This window comes from Phascolarctos cinereus, unplaced genomic scaffold, assembly GCF_003287225.1.
Source record: "Phascolarctos cinereus isolate Bilbo 61053 unplaced genomic scaffold, phaCin_HiC Scaffold_2;HRSCAF=192, whole genome shotgun sequence".
NCBI classification, from domain to species: domain Eukaryota; kingdom Metazoa; phylum Chordata; class Mammalia; order Diprotodontia; family Phascolarctidae; genus Phascolarctos; species Phascolarctos cinereus.
In genome coordinates this window covers 107,053,480-107,066,552 of record NW_027555625.1, presented here as the reverse complement: position 1 = coordinate 107,066,552, position 13,073 = coordinate 107,053,480, and the positions used below count along the sequence as shown (strand labels likewise).

At 39.0% G+C, this 13,073-nt stretch overlaps 1 protein-coding gene and 1 pseudogene across 1 annotated transcript in view; one reads left to right on the top strand and one right to left on the bottom strand.

Annotated features, from left to right (window-relative positions):
* Positions 1-394: 394 nt before the first annotated feature.
* Positions 395-4,443, bottom strand: LOC110215082 (ATP synthase F(0) complex subunit C1, mitochondrial pseudogene; annotated as a pseudogene).
* FANCL (FA complementation group L) overlaps positions 4,430-13,073 on the top strand; it is an 82,380-nt gene continuing 73,736 nt past the window's right edge. Inside the window, exon 1 of the mRNA XM_020996216.2 lies at positions 4,430-4,617. Within this exon, the coding sequence (XP_020851875.1) occupies positions 4,522-4,617 (96 nt within the window). The 5' untranslated portion in view covers positions 4,430-4,521. The remainder of the gene's footprint in view (positions 4,618-13,073) is intronic.

Genomic DNA, 13,073 nt, shown 5'->3' with positions numbered 1-13,073 from the left:
ACCAATACTAAGGAACCAAAATTAGGATCAAATAAGACTTGGCAGAAAGCACTTTAAAGAAGAAAAAATTAGAGAATACAATAAAACTTATCCTGCATTACTGAATATAATCCTATCAGGAAAAAAATAGATTTTTAATGGAATAGAGGTCTTTCCAGCACTCCCGACAGGATAAATGAGGGAAAGAACAGATCAATCAAATGAGCAAGCAACTGAGGGGGAAAAACCCAACAACTATAAAACTAGTCAAATGACCCCAACTAAACATGAATATATAAATCCTTAAAATCAAACAACAAATGAACGAAATCGAAAGAAAATAAAAATTAGTTGATTAAAAAAACTGTAATTGTTACTTGAAAAAAATAGATGAACTAACTAATCCATTTTTTTTTTGTTAGAGAAACATGGTGTTTAATGTTAAAGCTCGGCACACTCCAGCAAGGGTCTTGGGGCTGGAGTCAAAGCAGTGGGATGGAGGCAGGAGACCCTCCACAGAGGCCTCACATGGCGAAGAGGAAGAGGAAGGCTACCATCAAACAGAAGAGTCCCGTAGCTTTAGACAGGGCAAAGCCCAGGATGGCATAGAAGAGCTGCTGCTTGAGGGACAGGTTGCTGGCATAGCCGATGATTAAACTGCCAAACACTGTCCTGATACCTGCCCCTGAGCCAGCCACCCCAACCATGGCGGCCCCCGCCCCAATGAACTTGGCAGCTGTGTCGATGTCCCGGGAAATAGCACTGGTTTGGAACTCCCGACGGGCCAGCTGGAGCGGGGTACTAGAAGTGGGCTGTTCCAAACGGATCTCTGACCTATTCAGGACAGATGCAGATACAGCCCTGACCAGACCCCTGGTACAGCAGCGTATCAGGGCTGGAGAAATGAGGAGAGTCCCCGTGGTCTGCACTCTGCTCTATATGCTGCGCCCCGCGCTCCTTCCTGGCTGCCCGGCTCCCCAAGGCCCCGCCCGCCGCAGCCGCCGCTAGCTCTGCACGGCTAGTCCAATTTTTAAAAGCCAGAAGAAACAACCTATCAATATCAAAAATGAAAAATCAAAATTTAGAAAAGTAATTAAAAATAAATTATTTAAAAATATTTGCCTGATTAAATTCCAATGCAATGGTTAATAAATGAACTTGATGACTAAACATGTAGGCTGGCCTTGTTAAGGTGACCAACCCTTCCCCTCTTGTCCCCCAAGGATGACTTGTACTCATATGGCAGCTCTGGAGTTTGCACAATGGGGTAGGCCATGATGCTATATCTTAAATTCTCCTAGGGTTAACCATAATATAATGGGCCCATACAGCTATATCTTGAGCTTTTCTAGGATTAACTATGATGTAAGGGGGTGAGACAGGGATGAAAGAGGCTAGGTATACTATTACTACTACCACTGTGGCTCCTAAGCCTCTATTTGTATGATTCCTACTTACATAAAATTAATTACTCACAGTATCCTTACTGACTCAAACATATAACTATTACTAAACAGTGAGGCAAAAGCAGTAAGAAAATATAACATTTATTTAATATAAGGCAAAAGCAGGAATAATCAAAACTTCACAATCTACCCATAAACCTGGATTATACTATCCCACCAATGCAAAAAGGCACATGAGTAAAGAAATCTACATACTTGGGGCAACAAAGCTACTTCTCTATTAGCTGCTCCTCTTCTGCCCTTGAGCCAATGAATCAGTGACAAGCTCTTTTAGCTCATAGCTATCCTTAGTGCTGAAAAACTGCTAAGCTCTTATTAACATAAAATATATCAACAATATATCTGTTCAGTGACAAGCAATCTCCTTAAGCCAGAGGGCTATAAACTCCTCAGTTTGACATTCTGGGCAATGAAGACAAACCCAACTAACTCCTTACTCAATAGGATTCTGCATTTTTCAATCAGCAAAGCCTTTTCTCCAGTAATCAAAATTCACAACAAAACAGATGGAAAAAATGGGTTTCTTTTCCCTTTTTTTTCCTCCTTAACTCACAGAAGATAATAGATGGCAATTAGGCACTTTGAAGGGGTTTCCTCTCTCTGGCTGTAGATGGCACTGGAGAGCAATAGTGCTTACATCTGTACACAGGCGTAAGAGTCAGATCTCCTTCAATTAACATTGTATCTGAAGAGTACACTCAGCTGACCCAGCTATTCTCCAAGTTGGGTTGAGCAATGCTTCTCTTCTAATCAGCAGGTGCCCAGCAAAACAGCTGAAGAGTCAGCTAGCAAAATTTTCACTTTTCACCTTCTACATCTCCTGTCCCTGGTTTCTTAAGACTCCTTACTCTTCTTTTTCTTCTGCCTACCTCCTTCCCTAGCTTCTCTCTAGTGCTTTGAATCAGTGCTTCCTCATAAGTATCTCTAATTTGTGATATGAAACTCAATGATTCAATTTTTGTCATGTATGTCCCCAGAAGTCTTTGTATAGTCTTTCTATAGTAACCAAAAGTTAATTGATTTACAAGCCATCTGGAAGGCAGTGAGTATAACATCAGCCTGAAGTCAGGATGATCTGAGTTCAAATTTGGCCTCAGATACTTACTAGCTGTGTGAGCCTGGACAAATTACCTAACCTCTATTTACCTCAGTTTCTTCATCTGTAAAATAGGGATAATAATAGTACCTATCTCCCAGGGTTGTTGTGAGGACCAAATGAGATAATAATTGTAAAGTACTTAGCACGCTGTCTGGCACACAGTAAGTGCTATATAAACATTAGTAATTTACATTGTTGTTATTTTTTTCTTGGCTATAATAACCTTTAAACAGTCAAAAGCAAAAGAACTGATGGATCACAATACCCTGCGTTCAGTGTTATCTCAGTCATTGGCATCTGTCTTAAAACTTGTCTTCAAACCAGTCCTCTCATTATATTCATATGAGGAGCAGTTCTGTTTCTAGCCTTTGGAATAGTCTGTGTCTCTCTTCAACATTTTATCCAAGAGACTTTTTTTTTTACAGGCTGATTTTTATCAATGTTTGTTTTACTAGTGTTCTTGTTCTGTACCTTGAGGCAACTAATTTATTGTTAAAGGGGAGTATCCTACAAAAAATATATGTGTGTGTGTGTGTGTGTGTGTGTGTGTATATATGAAATACCCAGAATAACAGAACAAGAAATAGAAAATTTAAATATCAGAAAAAGAAATTGAATAAGCCACAAATTAATTCCCAAAGTAAAGGACCAGATGGATTTACAAGTGAATATTATCAAACATTCAAGGAAGAATTTATTTCAGTATTACATAAACTGCTCTAAAACAGAAAAAAGAAGGGATCCTCCCAACTTTCTTCTACAATACAGAGATGAAGTAAGAAAAAAAATGATAGAGATGAAGTAAAGAAAATTATGTAATAATAATGATAATAATAGCATTTATATAGCACATTAAGGATTATATAGCACTTTACATGCATTGTCTCATTTTGTTAGAAAAATATTAAATACATTATTAGCAAAGATCATATAACAACTTACTAAAAATATTATATGCTAGAACCAGGTTGGATTTATATTAGGAATTTAAGTGCTAATATTTGGAAAACTATAAACATAGTAGAACTAAAAATTAATAACAAAAATAAAAAATCAAATGACTAAAAAAAATTGAAGAAAAAGAGGTTAACTGGCTTCTCTAACATCATGTAGGTACTAACTGACAGAGGTGGGATTTGAACCCAGTTTCTCCAACTTTAGAGCCAAACTTCTTTTTCACTGGCCATACCTAATAGGCAGTTGGTCAGAGATCATAGATTTAGCACTGGAAGAAGTATTAAAGCCCATTGAGTCCAATTTCCTCATTTTACAGATGAGAAAACTGAGGGGAGAGGTTAAGCATTTGCCCAGAGTCACAAAACTAGTTAAGTGCTTGCCTTGGGATGTGAAGCCAAGTATTCCTGCCTAGGCCAGGGTCCTAGATACTATCCCATCCATGATTACTCTACAGCACAGTTGGAGTAAGTAGAATCAGACTAAATTGTATTCGGAAAATATTTGGCAAAATAAGTAAAAATACAAGAGAACATAGATAATGTGAATATATGGTTTTCTAAGTCACTATGCAGGCACAGAGATCCTCATATCTGGTTTAGTGGCCCCTCTTTTCTATTTGAGTTTCTCACCACAGCTCTAGAGAATGGTTTGAAGGGAAAATTGGGCTAGACACATAGATTTGGGAGTTGGCTAGCTGTATGATTACTGAACCTATGCCAGTAAATGAAATCACCAGCCTTCCCCCACCAAACTCCTGAGGCTGCTCAGTGAATCGGCTCTTCATCATCATCTGCAAGCTGCCCACGTGGTTACGACTGACAGTAGAGCTGGGCCAGGAGGCGGGCGAGCTCTAATCCCCAAGCCCCTTGGTCACCTGCTCCAGGATGTTCCGCAATAACAGCCGTGGAGGCGGCAGCAGCTCCGCCTGACGTTACTGCGCATGCGCGGGGAGTGAGGCCGCCAAAAGCGGATTCAAACGTCCCGCCGCCTCCTAGAAAGCTCGAACGCGGCCAGGTCGGGATGGCCGCGGCCAAGTCGGCTTTGCTGCGGCAGTGCCCGCTTCTCCTTCCCCAGAACCTAGAGAAAACCATTTATGAGGGATTCATCTCAGCTCAGGTACCCACCTCCTTGGGAATCGGTCCCCGGGTCACGTGGAGGGGATAAACGGTGGTGAAGGGGAGTGTGCAGGGGAGAAAGGGTCTCCTGAGTTTGTTTGGGGAGTATTAAAGAATTGGGAGAATTCACTTTTGTGGCGGCCCGCGGCGGGTGGTTGGGGGCCCGGGACCGAGAGGCAGCTACGTGAGCGCCGCGCTAGGGTTGAGCCACGCCAGGCGCGCGCGGGACGCCGGGGAGGTGCGGTGACATCAGAGCCAGCGGGACGTTCCAAAGGGTCGGGTCCGCCTCCCCTCCACGCCCCATCCCCTCCCCCTCTCCCTTGGACACTACTTCTAGCTGAGCTTCTGCTGCTTTTCAAGCAGGACAAGAAGCTGCTTGGAGCAGCAGATGGAGAACCCTGGACTTACAGTCTGGATAGCCTCTGGCCCCAGACGAGTCACCTAACCTCTCTGTGCCTCAGGCTTTTCACCCATTAAATGGGAATAATCATCGTCATTAATTAAAAGTGCCAGGCACTGTGCTAGGCACTGGGGTTACAAACACGAAGAAATAAACTATGCTGTGCTCTCTACCTTAGGAAAGGGAACAAGCATTTATTAAGCGCTTACTGTGTGCCAGGCACTGAGCTAAGTGCTGGGGAAAAACAAACACAGCTAAATAAATGAATGATCCCCTGCTCTCTAGGAGTTTACTAAGCAACTAGGGACGGGAACAAGCATTTATTAAGCACCTGCAATGTACCAGGCATTAAGCTAAGCGCTTGACAAGTATTATCTTATTTGATCCTTACAACAACTATGTGAACTAGGTGCTGTGAGACACAGTACTGGACTTGGAGTTAGGAAGCCCTGAGTTCTAATGTGGCCTCAGTTCCTTAGGGAGTCTGGGGCAAGTACTTACTTTTGTGTGCCTCAATTTCCTTATCTGTAAAATGAGGATGATAATAATAGTGCACACATCTTAGGCAGATCAAATGAGATAGCATGTAAATGGCTTTTGAATGCTTTTTATGTAAATCACTATAAATGCTATCATGATCATCATCAAATAAGAATATGGCTTTACAGTGTTTAGTGTTATACAGATGTGAGCTGTTGTATTTGTTGTTCATTTGTGTCCGACTCTTCATGACACCATTTGAGGTTTTCTTGGCAAAGATACTGGAGTGGTTTACCATTTCCCTTTCCAGCTCATTTTACAGATGAGAAACTGAAGTAGACAGGGTTAAGTGACTTGCCCAAGGTCACACAGCTAGTAAATGTCCAAGGTTGAATTTGAACTCAGGCCTTCCTGACTCCAGTCCCAGCGTACTCTTTCACTGCACCACCTAGTTGCCCCAATTCAACATATGAAATAATATAATTGAATCCAAGGTGCATTAACTGCCCTTTTTGCCTATCCTTGCTAATAGAATAGCTTTATTGGCTTGTGGACTTAGACAGTTGCCCCCATTTCCCCCTTAAACATTTAGTAAGTTTAAAGTATGTGCTAGCTATTGTGTATGTTTATGGCATTTTGTCATAAACATCTTGTAAAGGGGATTCCTGCTTGATTACTTTTGAAAACTCTATTTCTGAGATTTTGCAGTTTTGTGCTTGCATACAAGTATTGATAGCAGTTTCATGTGGGGCTCACGTGGTAGATAGACTCTGGACTTAAAGTTAGGAGAAGCAGAATTTGAATGCTCTATCCACACTTCATCCTCAGTTTCTCCATCTGTAAATTAAGAGTATAATAGCACACATGTCACATGTTGTAAAGATCAAATGATAATGTATGCAAAGTGCATTGTCAGCCTCAAAGTTTTATAATAATAATAATTTAAAATAATAAAAATAATCATTATTATTTTAGTAGTGATAGCTATTTTACCTAGTTCTATTATCTAGGAAGGATTACTTAAAGGTTACACCTTTATGCTGATTTTAGGAATTGAAAGTGACATCACATTCTAGTTTGCTTTCCAGCTGTAATATCACATCCTCCAGGATCCAATCCCCTTGCAGCAAAAGTGATCTCTTCTTCCTCTGAACCTAGATAGCTCTTTGTTACTTTCTCCTGGTGCTTGCTGCGTATTGCTTTGCATTATGGTCATTTGTGTGTATGATCTTTGCCCTACTAAGTTGCAAACTCCTTGTCCATCCGCATGGTCCCTAAGTAACTATTTCACTAAATAAATATTTAAGTTAAAAAAACTTAAGTCCTTATCATGTACATGTTCTGTATAAAAAACAAACACAAACAAAGCAGTCCCTGCCCACAGCTACTGAGCAGGTTACAACATATCCATGAGTAAGAAAATAGGATTTGCAAAATAATTTCAGGATAGAGAGTATGATTAACTGAGTTGTATTGGCAAGGCCTTGTGTAGGAAATGACCCCAGATCGTGGAAGAAGTGAGGCATTGTACAGATGTAGCTGAGAAGAGGATGCGCCCCAGACCTGGAAGACCACTTGTAAAAGCACCAAGACAGGATATGGAATACTGTGCCAAGGAAAGACGAGATGGCTCATTTGACTGGAATGGAGAACACCTGAGGTGGGAGAACATGAAATAAGACTAGAGAAGTGGGCAGGAGCCCCGTTGAGAAAGACTTTAAATGCCAGACCAAATATTTTATGGTTTATCTGAGAAGTGATAGGAAGCCATTAAAGATCTTCGAATAGGGTTGTCATTGTCAGGTGTCTGTGTTAGGAACATCAGTTTGATTGCTTTGTGGAGGACGGGTGAATGAGAAAGGGACCGGAGTTAGGGAGGTACTGCAGGAGGCAGGGTGAGAAGGGCATGAACTTGGACAGAAGCTGTGAGATTGGACAGAAGGGGGTGGATGTGAGAGATGTAGAGGCAGGATCAACAAGGCTCAGCAGCTGATTGCATAGAGATGGGAGGATGAAGGAGAGAGTCCAGAACACTTCAAGTTGTGAATTGGGTGACTGAAAGGATAGTGATGCCCTCAATAGAAATGGGGAAGTTGGGAGAAAAAATTGGCAAAGGGCAGGTTTGTGGTGGAATATGTTGAGTTTGAGATGCATGTGGGACATGCAGATGAAGGTGTTCAGGTGACAGCCTGGAGTTCAGGAGTGAGATAAAGGCTAGATAGATTTGGAGGTCATCCTTATAGGAATGATGATGGAACCCGTGGGAACTAATATGATCACCCAGGGAGTATGGAGAAAGAAATCAAGAAAACTCAAGACAGAGCCTTGGGGGATGCTCACTTACACCCAGTGGGCAGTAGCAGGATGACAGTCAACAAAGGAGACCGAGAAGGAACCAATAGGCAGGTAGGAGGACCAAGAGAAAGCAGTGTTAAAGAATTGAAGAGATAAGAGTGTCCAGGAGGGCAAGACTGGTTGAAAACGGTCAAGAAGGATAAGAATGGAGAAATAGTTATTGGAATTAGCAGTTAAGAGATTGTGGATAATAAATGATACTTATTTACTTAGGAGGACCTGTCAAAATATTCTGCTTATTTTTATAGGGATGAAGTCAGACAAACAAAGAGAATTGTATTTGGACTTGGAAGATTTGTGTTCAAATTCAGAGTCCAGTGTGACCTTGGACAAGGCCACTTAATCTCTCTAGTTCTCAGTTTCCTCATATTAGTGTTGAAGGTGTTAAATTCATCAATCTCTAAGGTCACTTAAGGTTCTATATTCTATAATCTTTGTTGTGACTAAAATATATATTATGTAATGTATTGTACATTACATCAGTGGTAGAAGGACCACTCAGGGATCGATAAACATGTCATCACATACTGTACAATGTTATTTCCATTTTACTGTCATCGATAGCGAAGGTTAAAAAAATAGGTCTGTTAGTATCCCCAAAGTTCTTAATATACATGGAGTGAAGGTACTTTTCTAGAATTGACTTAACCCCTCTTCTCCTCCGTGTCCTCCTCCATAAAATAAAAGGGTTAAATGAGATGATCTCTCAGGTCTTTTCCAAATCTAGCATCTTGAATTCTATCACCTGTTTTCCTTTAAAAAAAAATCCTCATTATTATTGATGTCTTCCGTTTTACATCATGTTCTTTTCTGAACAGTTTTCCTTAGTTCTTAGCACAGTGCCAGGCACAATAATTGGTGCTTAATAAATTCTTGTTGACTTGACAAAGATAAAAAAAGAAAGGGGGAGGGGAGCAGTATAGTAAAACCAGCAAACACATCACCTATGTCTGATAGAATATTTGATATTCCACAGGCATAGCCTCTCCCCTCCGCTGCAGAGAAGGGAGAGAGAGAGGCATTTTCTCATCCATGCTCTAGAAAAGACCAAGCTTGCTCATCCTAAATGATTATGGCATTGAATTTCATTTTATTGTTCTTTCTGATTCTGTTGATGTCATTGTGTATATTGTTTTCCTGGTTAAATTTCATGCTGCATCAATTAATGTGTCCTGTGCCTCTGAATTCTTCATATTTGTTGTTTCTTTGGCAAAAAAAATCCCATTATGTTCATATACCACCTATCATGAATTTTTCTATATACTAACCTGGAAATTTAAGAAATAAATTAACTTTTTAGATATATTTTGACTCATTTTTATCAAAATATGTAGAATTTATGGAAAAGTGGTAATGCCCACCATTTTATTTCAGTTTTATAGAAAGACTTTGGACAGTAAAGACTAGCAGATTTAAGTTAATACTTCCCATTATGTCTGATTATAAACAATTTGTTGCAGATGATGTGGAGATGGAATTCCCACTCAGGCATGGTTTTAATTGGATGAACTCTTGAACTCTCTTCCACATAGGATGTTCTCTGTGAATAAAACCCCTCACCTCCATAAAACCTAACTGTATGCATTCTGATGGCATTTTCTTGGGATTTTGGCCACTGCCATCATTCTGGTCTGTACCTGCAGATCAGCAATTACTCTTGTGTAGCAAAGAACAAATTCTGGGCTAGGATTAGTATGGGAGAAGTGGAATGATGGGAAGTTATAGTCCAGGAGGGGAATTTTGGAGTTTAATATCACAGAATCACAGATTTTTCAATTAGAAAAAAACCTTGGTGCTTCTCTAATCTAATTTCTAAAAATGATTTCCTACTATAATACATCCATCCACTTTTGGGGGAAGAGGGGAAGACCTACTTACTTCCTCCGTAGGCATCCCATTCCACTTTGGGCTTCTTCTGATTGTTAGAAGGTTTATATTAAAATTCTGTTTGAATCTATATCTACCTTCTTGGGGCCAAAAAGAACAAATCTAATTGATCTTCCATATGATAATCACTGAAATCCTTGCACATAGCTTCCATTTCTCTCTGAGCTTTCTCTTCGAATTGAGCCTCATATAGCTTGGACTCAAAACCTTTTACCATTCGAGTTGGCTTCCTTTGGCCATTCTTCAATTTATTAATGTCTTTCCTAAACTGTGGTGCCCAGAACAGAACTTGAATGTTTTTGAGTGATAGTGAAGTCTAGCGAATAACTACACCAAGTAGGTGGGTATCAGGAATGGAGGTGAGGAAGTTAAGGAGGGGAGGGGCCAGAGTGTTAGAGGGGTCATTATTTTAAATACTGATGTTGTTATTAAGTGAATTGGATGGGGAAGAGCACAAGCCTGCTCACTGACCAAAAACAGTGATTTCTTACGAATGTAGAATTATAGAAACAAATTTATGTCTCCTTGAAACATAGAAGAGCCAGCTTTTGAGAATTTCCTTGGGTTGGAAGTTAGTTGCAGAGTTGGCTGACCACTTTAAAATACTTGGGATCTTTTTTCTTTCAAGTAATAGAACAAACTGTTGTAGTATCATAGTTTTACCACTTTTCAACAAACTCTCTAATTCCTGATTGTTCTTTTCTGTACATGTAGTATATGTCTATAAAGTTAGGCTAAAGTTACTACATAATACCTTTTAGTGTGTTAATGAAATAGTGAATCCTTGTTATTTGACCTTTTAAAAAGGTCAGAAGTACATTTTGTTTCATTTTTTTAAAGGCCATTTAAATGTAATAAAAGTGCTATAATATTACCATGAAAGTAAAGGTTATAGAGTATATTTAATTGTGTTCTTCTATTTTAAAAACTGCTTTAAGGAGGATTGTTCAAAATTTCCATCTGGTAAAGTGTGCTTATATTAATTGTTTTTGGAGAATTTTTTTACTCTTATTTTTCATTTAATCCTATTGAAGTAAAAGATTATATTACTGTTTGTCTTTTTCTTTGCTCAAATTTCATCTTTTTTTATCCTGCTTAAACTGCTTACTGATTCATTTCCTCAAGAAAGTATAATTCTGATTTCATTTTTTAGAAAATGGTTCTCCTTCCCTTCCACTGCTTTCCATTTCTACTAGAAATATCTAAATAAAGCCTATATATGCCTATCTATATCTATATTAATATCAACAAATAACTATGTAGTCTATTGACAGAGCAATCTATAGTGTCCTAAAAATTTTAGTGTAATTTTAGGCTGTGAAAACTTAAAACTACACTGACTTTTTCTTGCGGGGGGGGGGGAGGAGAGAGGAGTGTTATTCTCATGTGTTGATGATAAATATTCAATTAAATGCTTTATGAAGTTAATGATGACTATCTGAGTGGCTAATATGGCAAAATAGGAAAATGTTGGATGTGTCAGGGGATGTGAGAAAACTGGGATATGAATGCATTGTTGGTGGAGTTGTGAACTGATCCAGCCGTTCTGGAGAGCAGTTTGGAAATTATACCCAAAGGGCTATAAAATTATATATGCCCTTTGATCTAGCAATACCATTGCTAGGTCTGAATCCTAAAGACATCCAAAAAAGGAAAAAGGATCTATTTGTACAAAAATATTTATAGCAGCTCTTTTTTGTGGTAGCTAAGAATTGGAAATCAAAGGGATGCCCATCAATTGGGGAATGGCTAAACAAGCTGTGGTGTATGATTGTAATGAAATATTATTGTGCTAAAAGAAATGACAAACAGGATGATTTCAGAAGAACTTGGAAGATTTACATGAATTGATGCATAGTGAAAGAACAGAACCAGGAGAATGTTGTGCACAGTAACAATAGTATTGTTCTATGAAGAATTTTGTGAATGACTTAGCTATTCTCAGCAATATAATGATCCAAGACAATCACAAAGGACTAATGAAGAAGTTTGCTATCTGCCTCTAGAGAAAGAACTGATATTACTTGAATACAGACTGAAGCAGAGTAATTTTTACTTTATTTCATTTTTTCTTTTATTTACATCTTCTTATACAAAATGATGAATATGCAAATTAGAAAAATAAAAAAAGAAGCTAGTGATAACATTTCTGCTAATCTACTGAAAAGGCAGAACAATTGAATTCATGATGATTCGTTTAATTCAGCAACTATTTGAGTGCTCACTGTATACAAGGCTCTGGTGGAGAGTGTAATGATGAAGAACACACGAAGTCCTACTTTCAAAGAGCCCATTAAGGAATATAAAATCTGTACGAAGAATTCTAATACAAGATAGTCTATGAGAGACAGTTTGGTGAGAAGAAAAGAAGCAATAGCTTTGGAGTCAGAAGACCTAGAAAAGGTACCCACCTACGGTGGTAGGAGGAGTTTCTTCTCCTGGGAGTTCTCCATGCCACACGTCTAATCCCTATCATATATATATCTCCATCTCCACCATCTAACCTATCCCAATATCTATAAATATCTCTCCCTGTAGGCTACTATATTTATAGTTCTCAGTAATCATGGCAATGTGTCAAGTGCCTAAAGATGGGTATGAAAATTGGAAAAAGTGATTACTTCTGGCTGAGGTACCAAGGAAGGGGCTTGTACCTGGGGCTTTCAAGGATGTCTCAGATGGTAGAAAAGGATATTTTAGGTTCAGGGAACAGGCATGAAGGGAAAAGCACAAGAAGGAATTCAGGAATGGTGACTAATTTAATTTGGATGGTGGGTCATATCCATGAAGGAGAATAGTGGGAAATAAAATTGGAAAGGTAAAGATTGAGGCAAGAGTGTTAAAGGCCTTAAATGACAAGTTAAAGAGTTCTAACTTTATTCAGGAGCAATTGAAGGTTTTAGAGTAGGGTAGAGACTTAATTGGATCTGTGGTCTAGGAAGATCAGTGTGTCAGCAGTTTTTAGGATAGATTGAAGTAGGGGCAAGTTTAGAGGAAAATAAATTAGGTATTAGACTTATAAGTCTGAGCTAATAGACTAGACTAATAAGGTGAAGACTAATAGACTAAACTAATAAGACTAAGCAAAAGGTATTGTGGGCCTAAATTAGAATGATGTCAGAGGGAATATTAGATGAACACTAGAAATATTTTGGATGTAGAATCAACACAGTTTGACAAGTTGTTAAATATGTGGGGTCAGAGAAGAGGAAGGTGTGAAAGATGACTATAAACTCTTAATACCGTATGATTGGAGGATGGTTATACTGTCAGAAAGCCAGAAGCTTGTTTTGAAGGAAATTAGTCCGTCAGCATTTATTAAGTACTTTCTATGG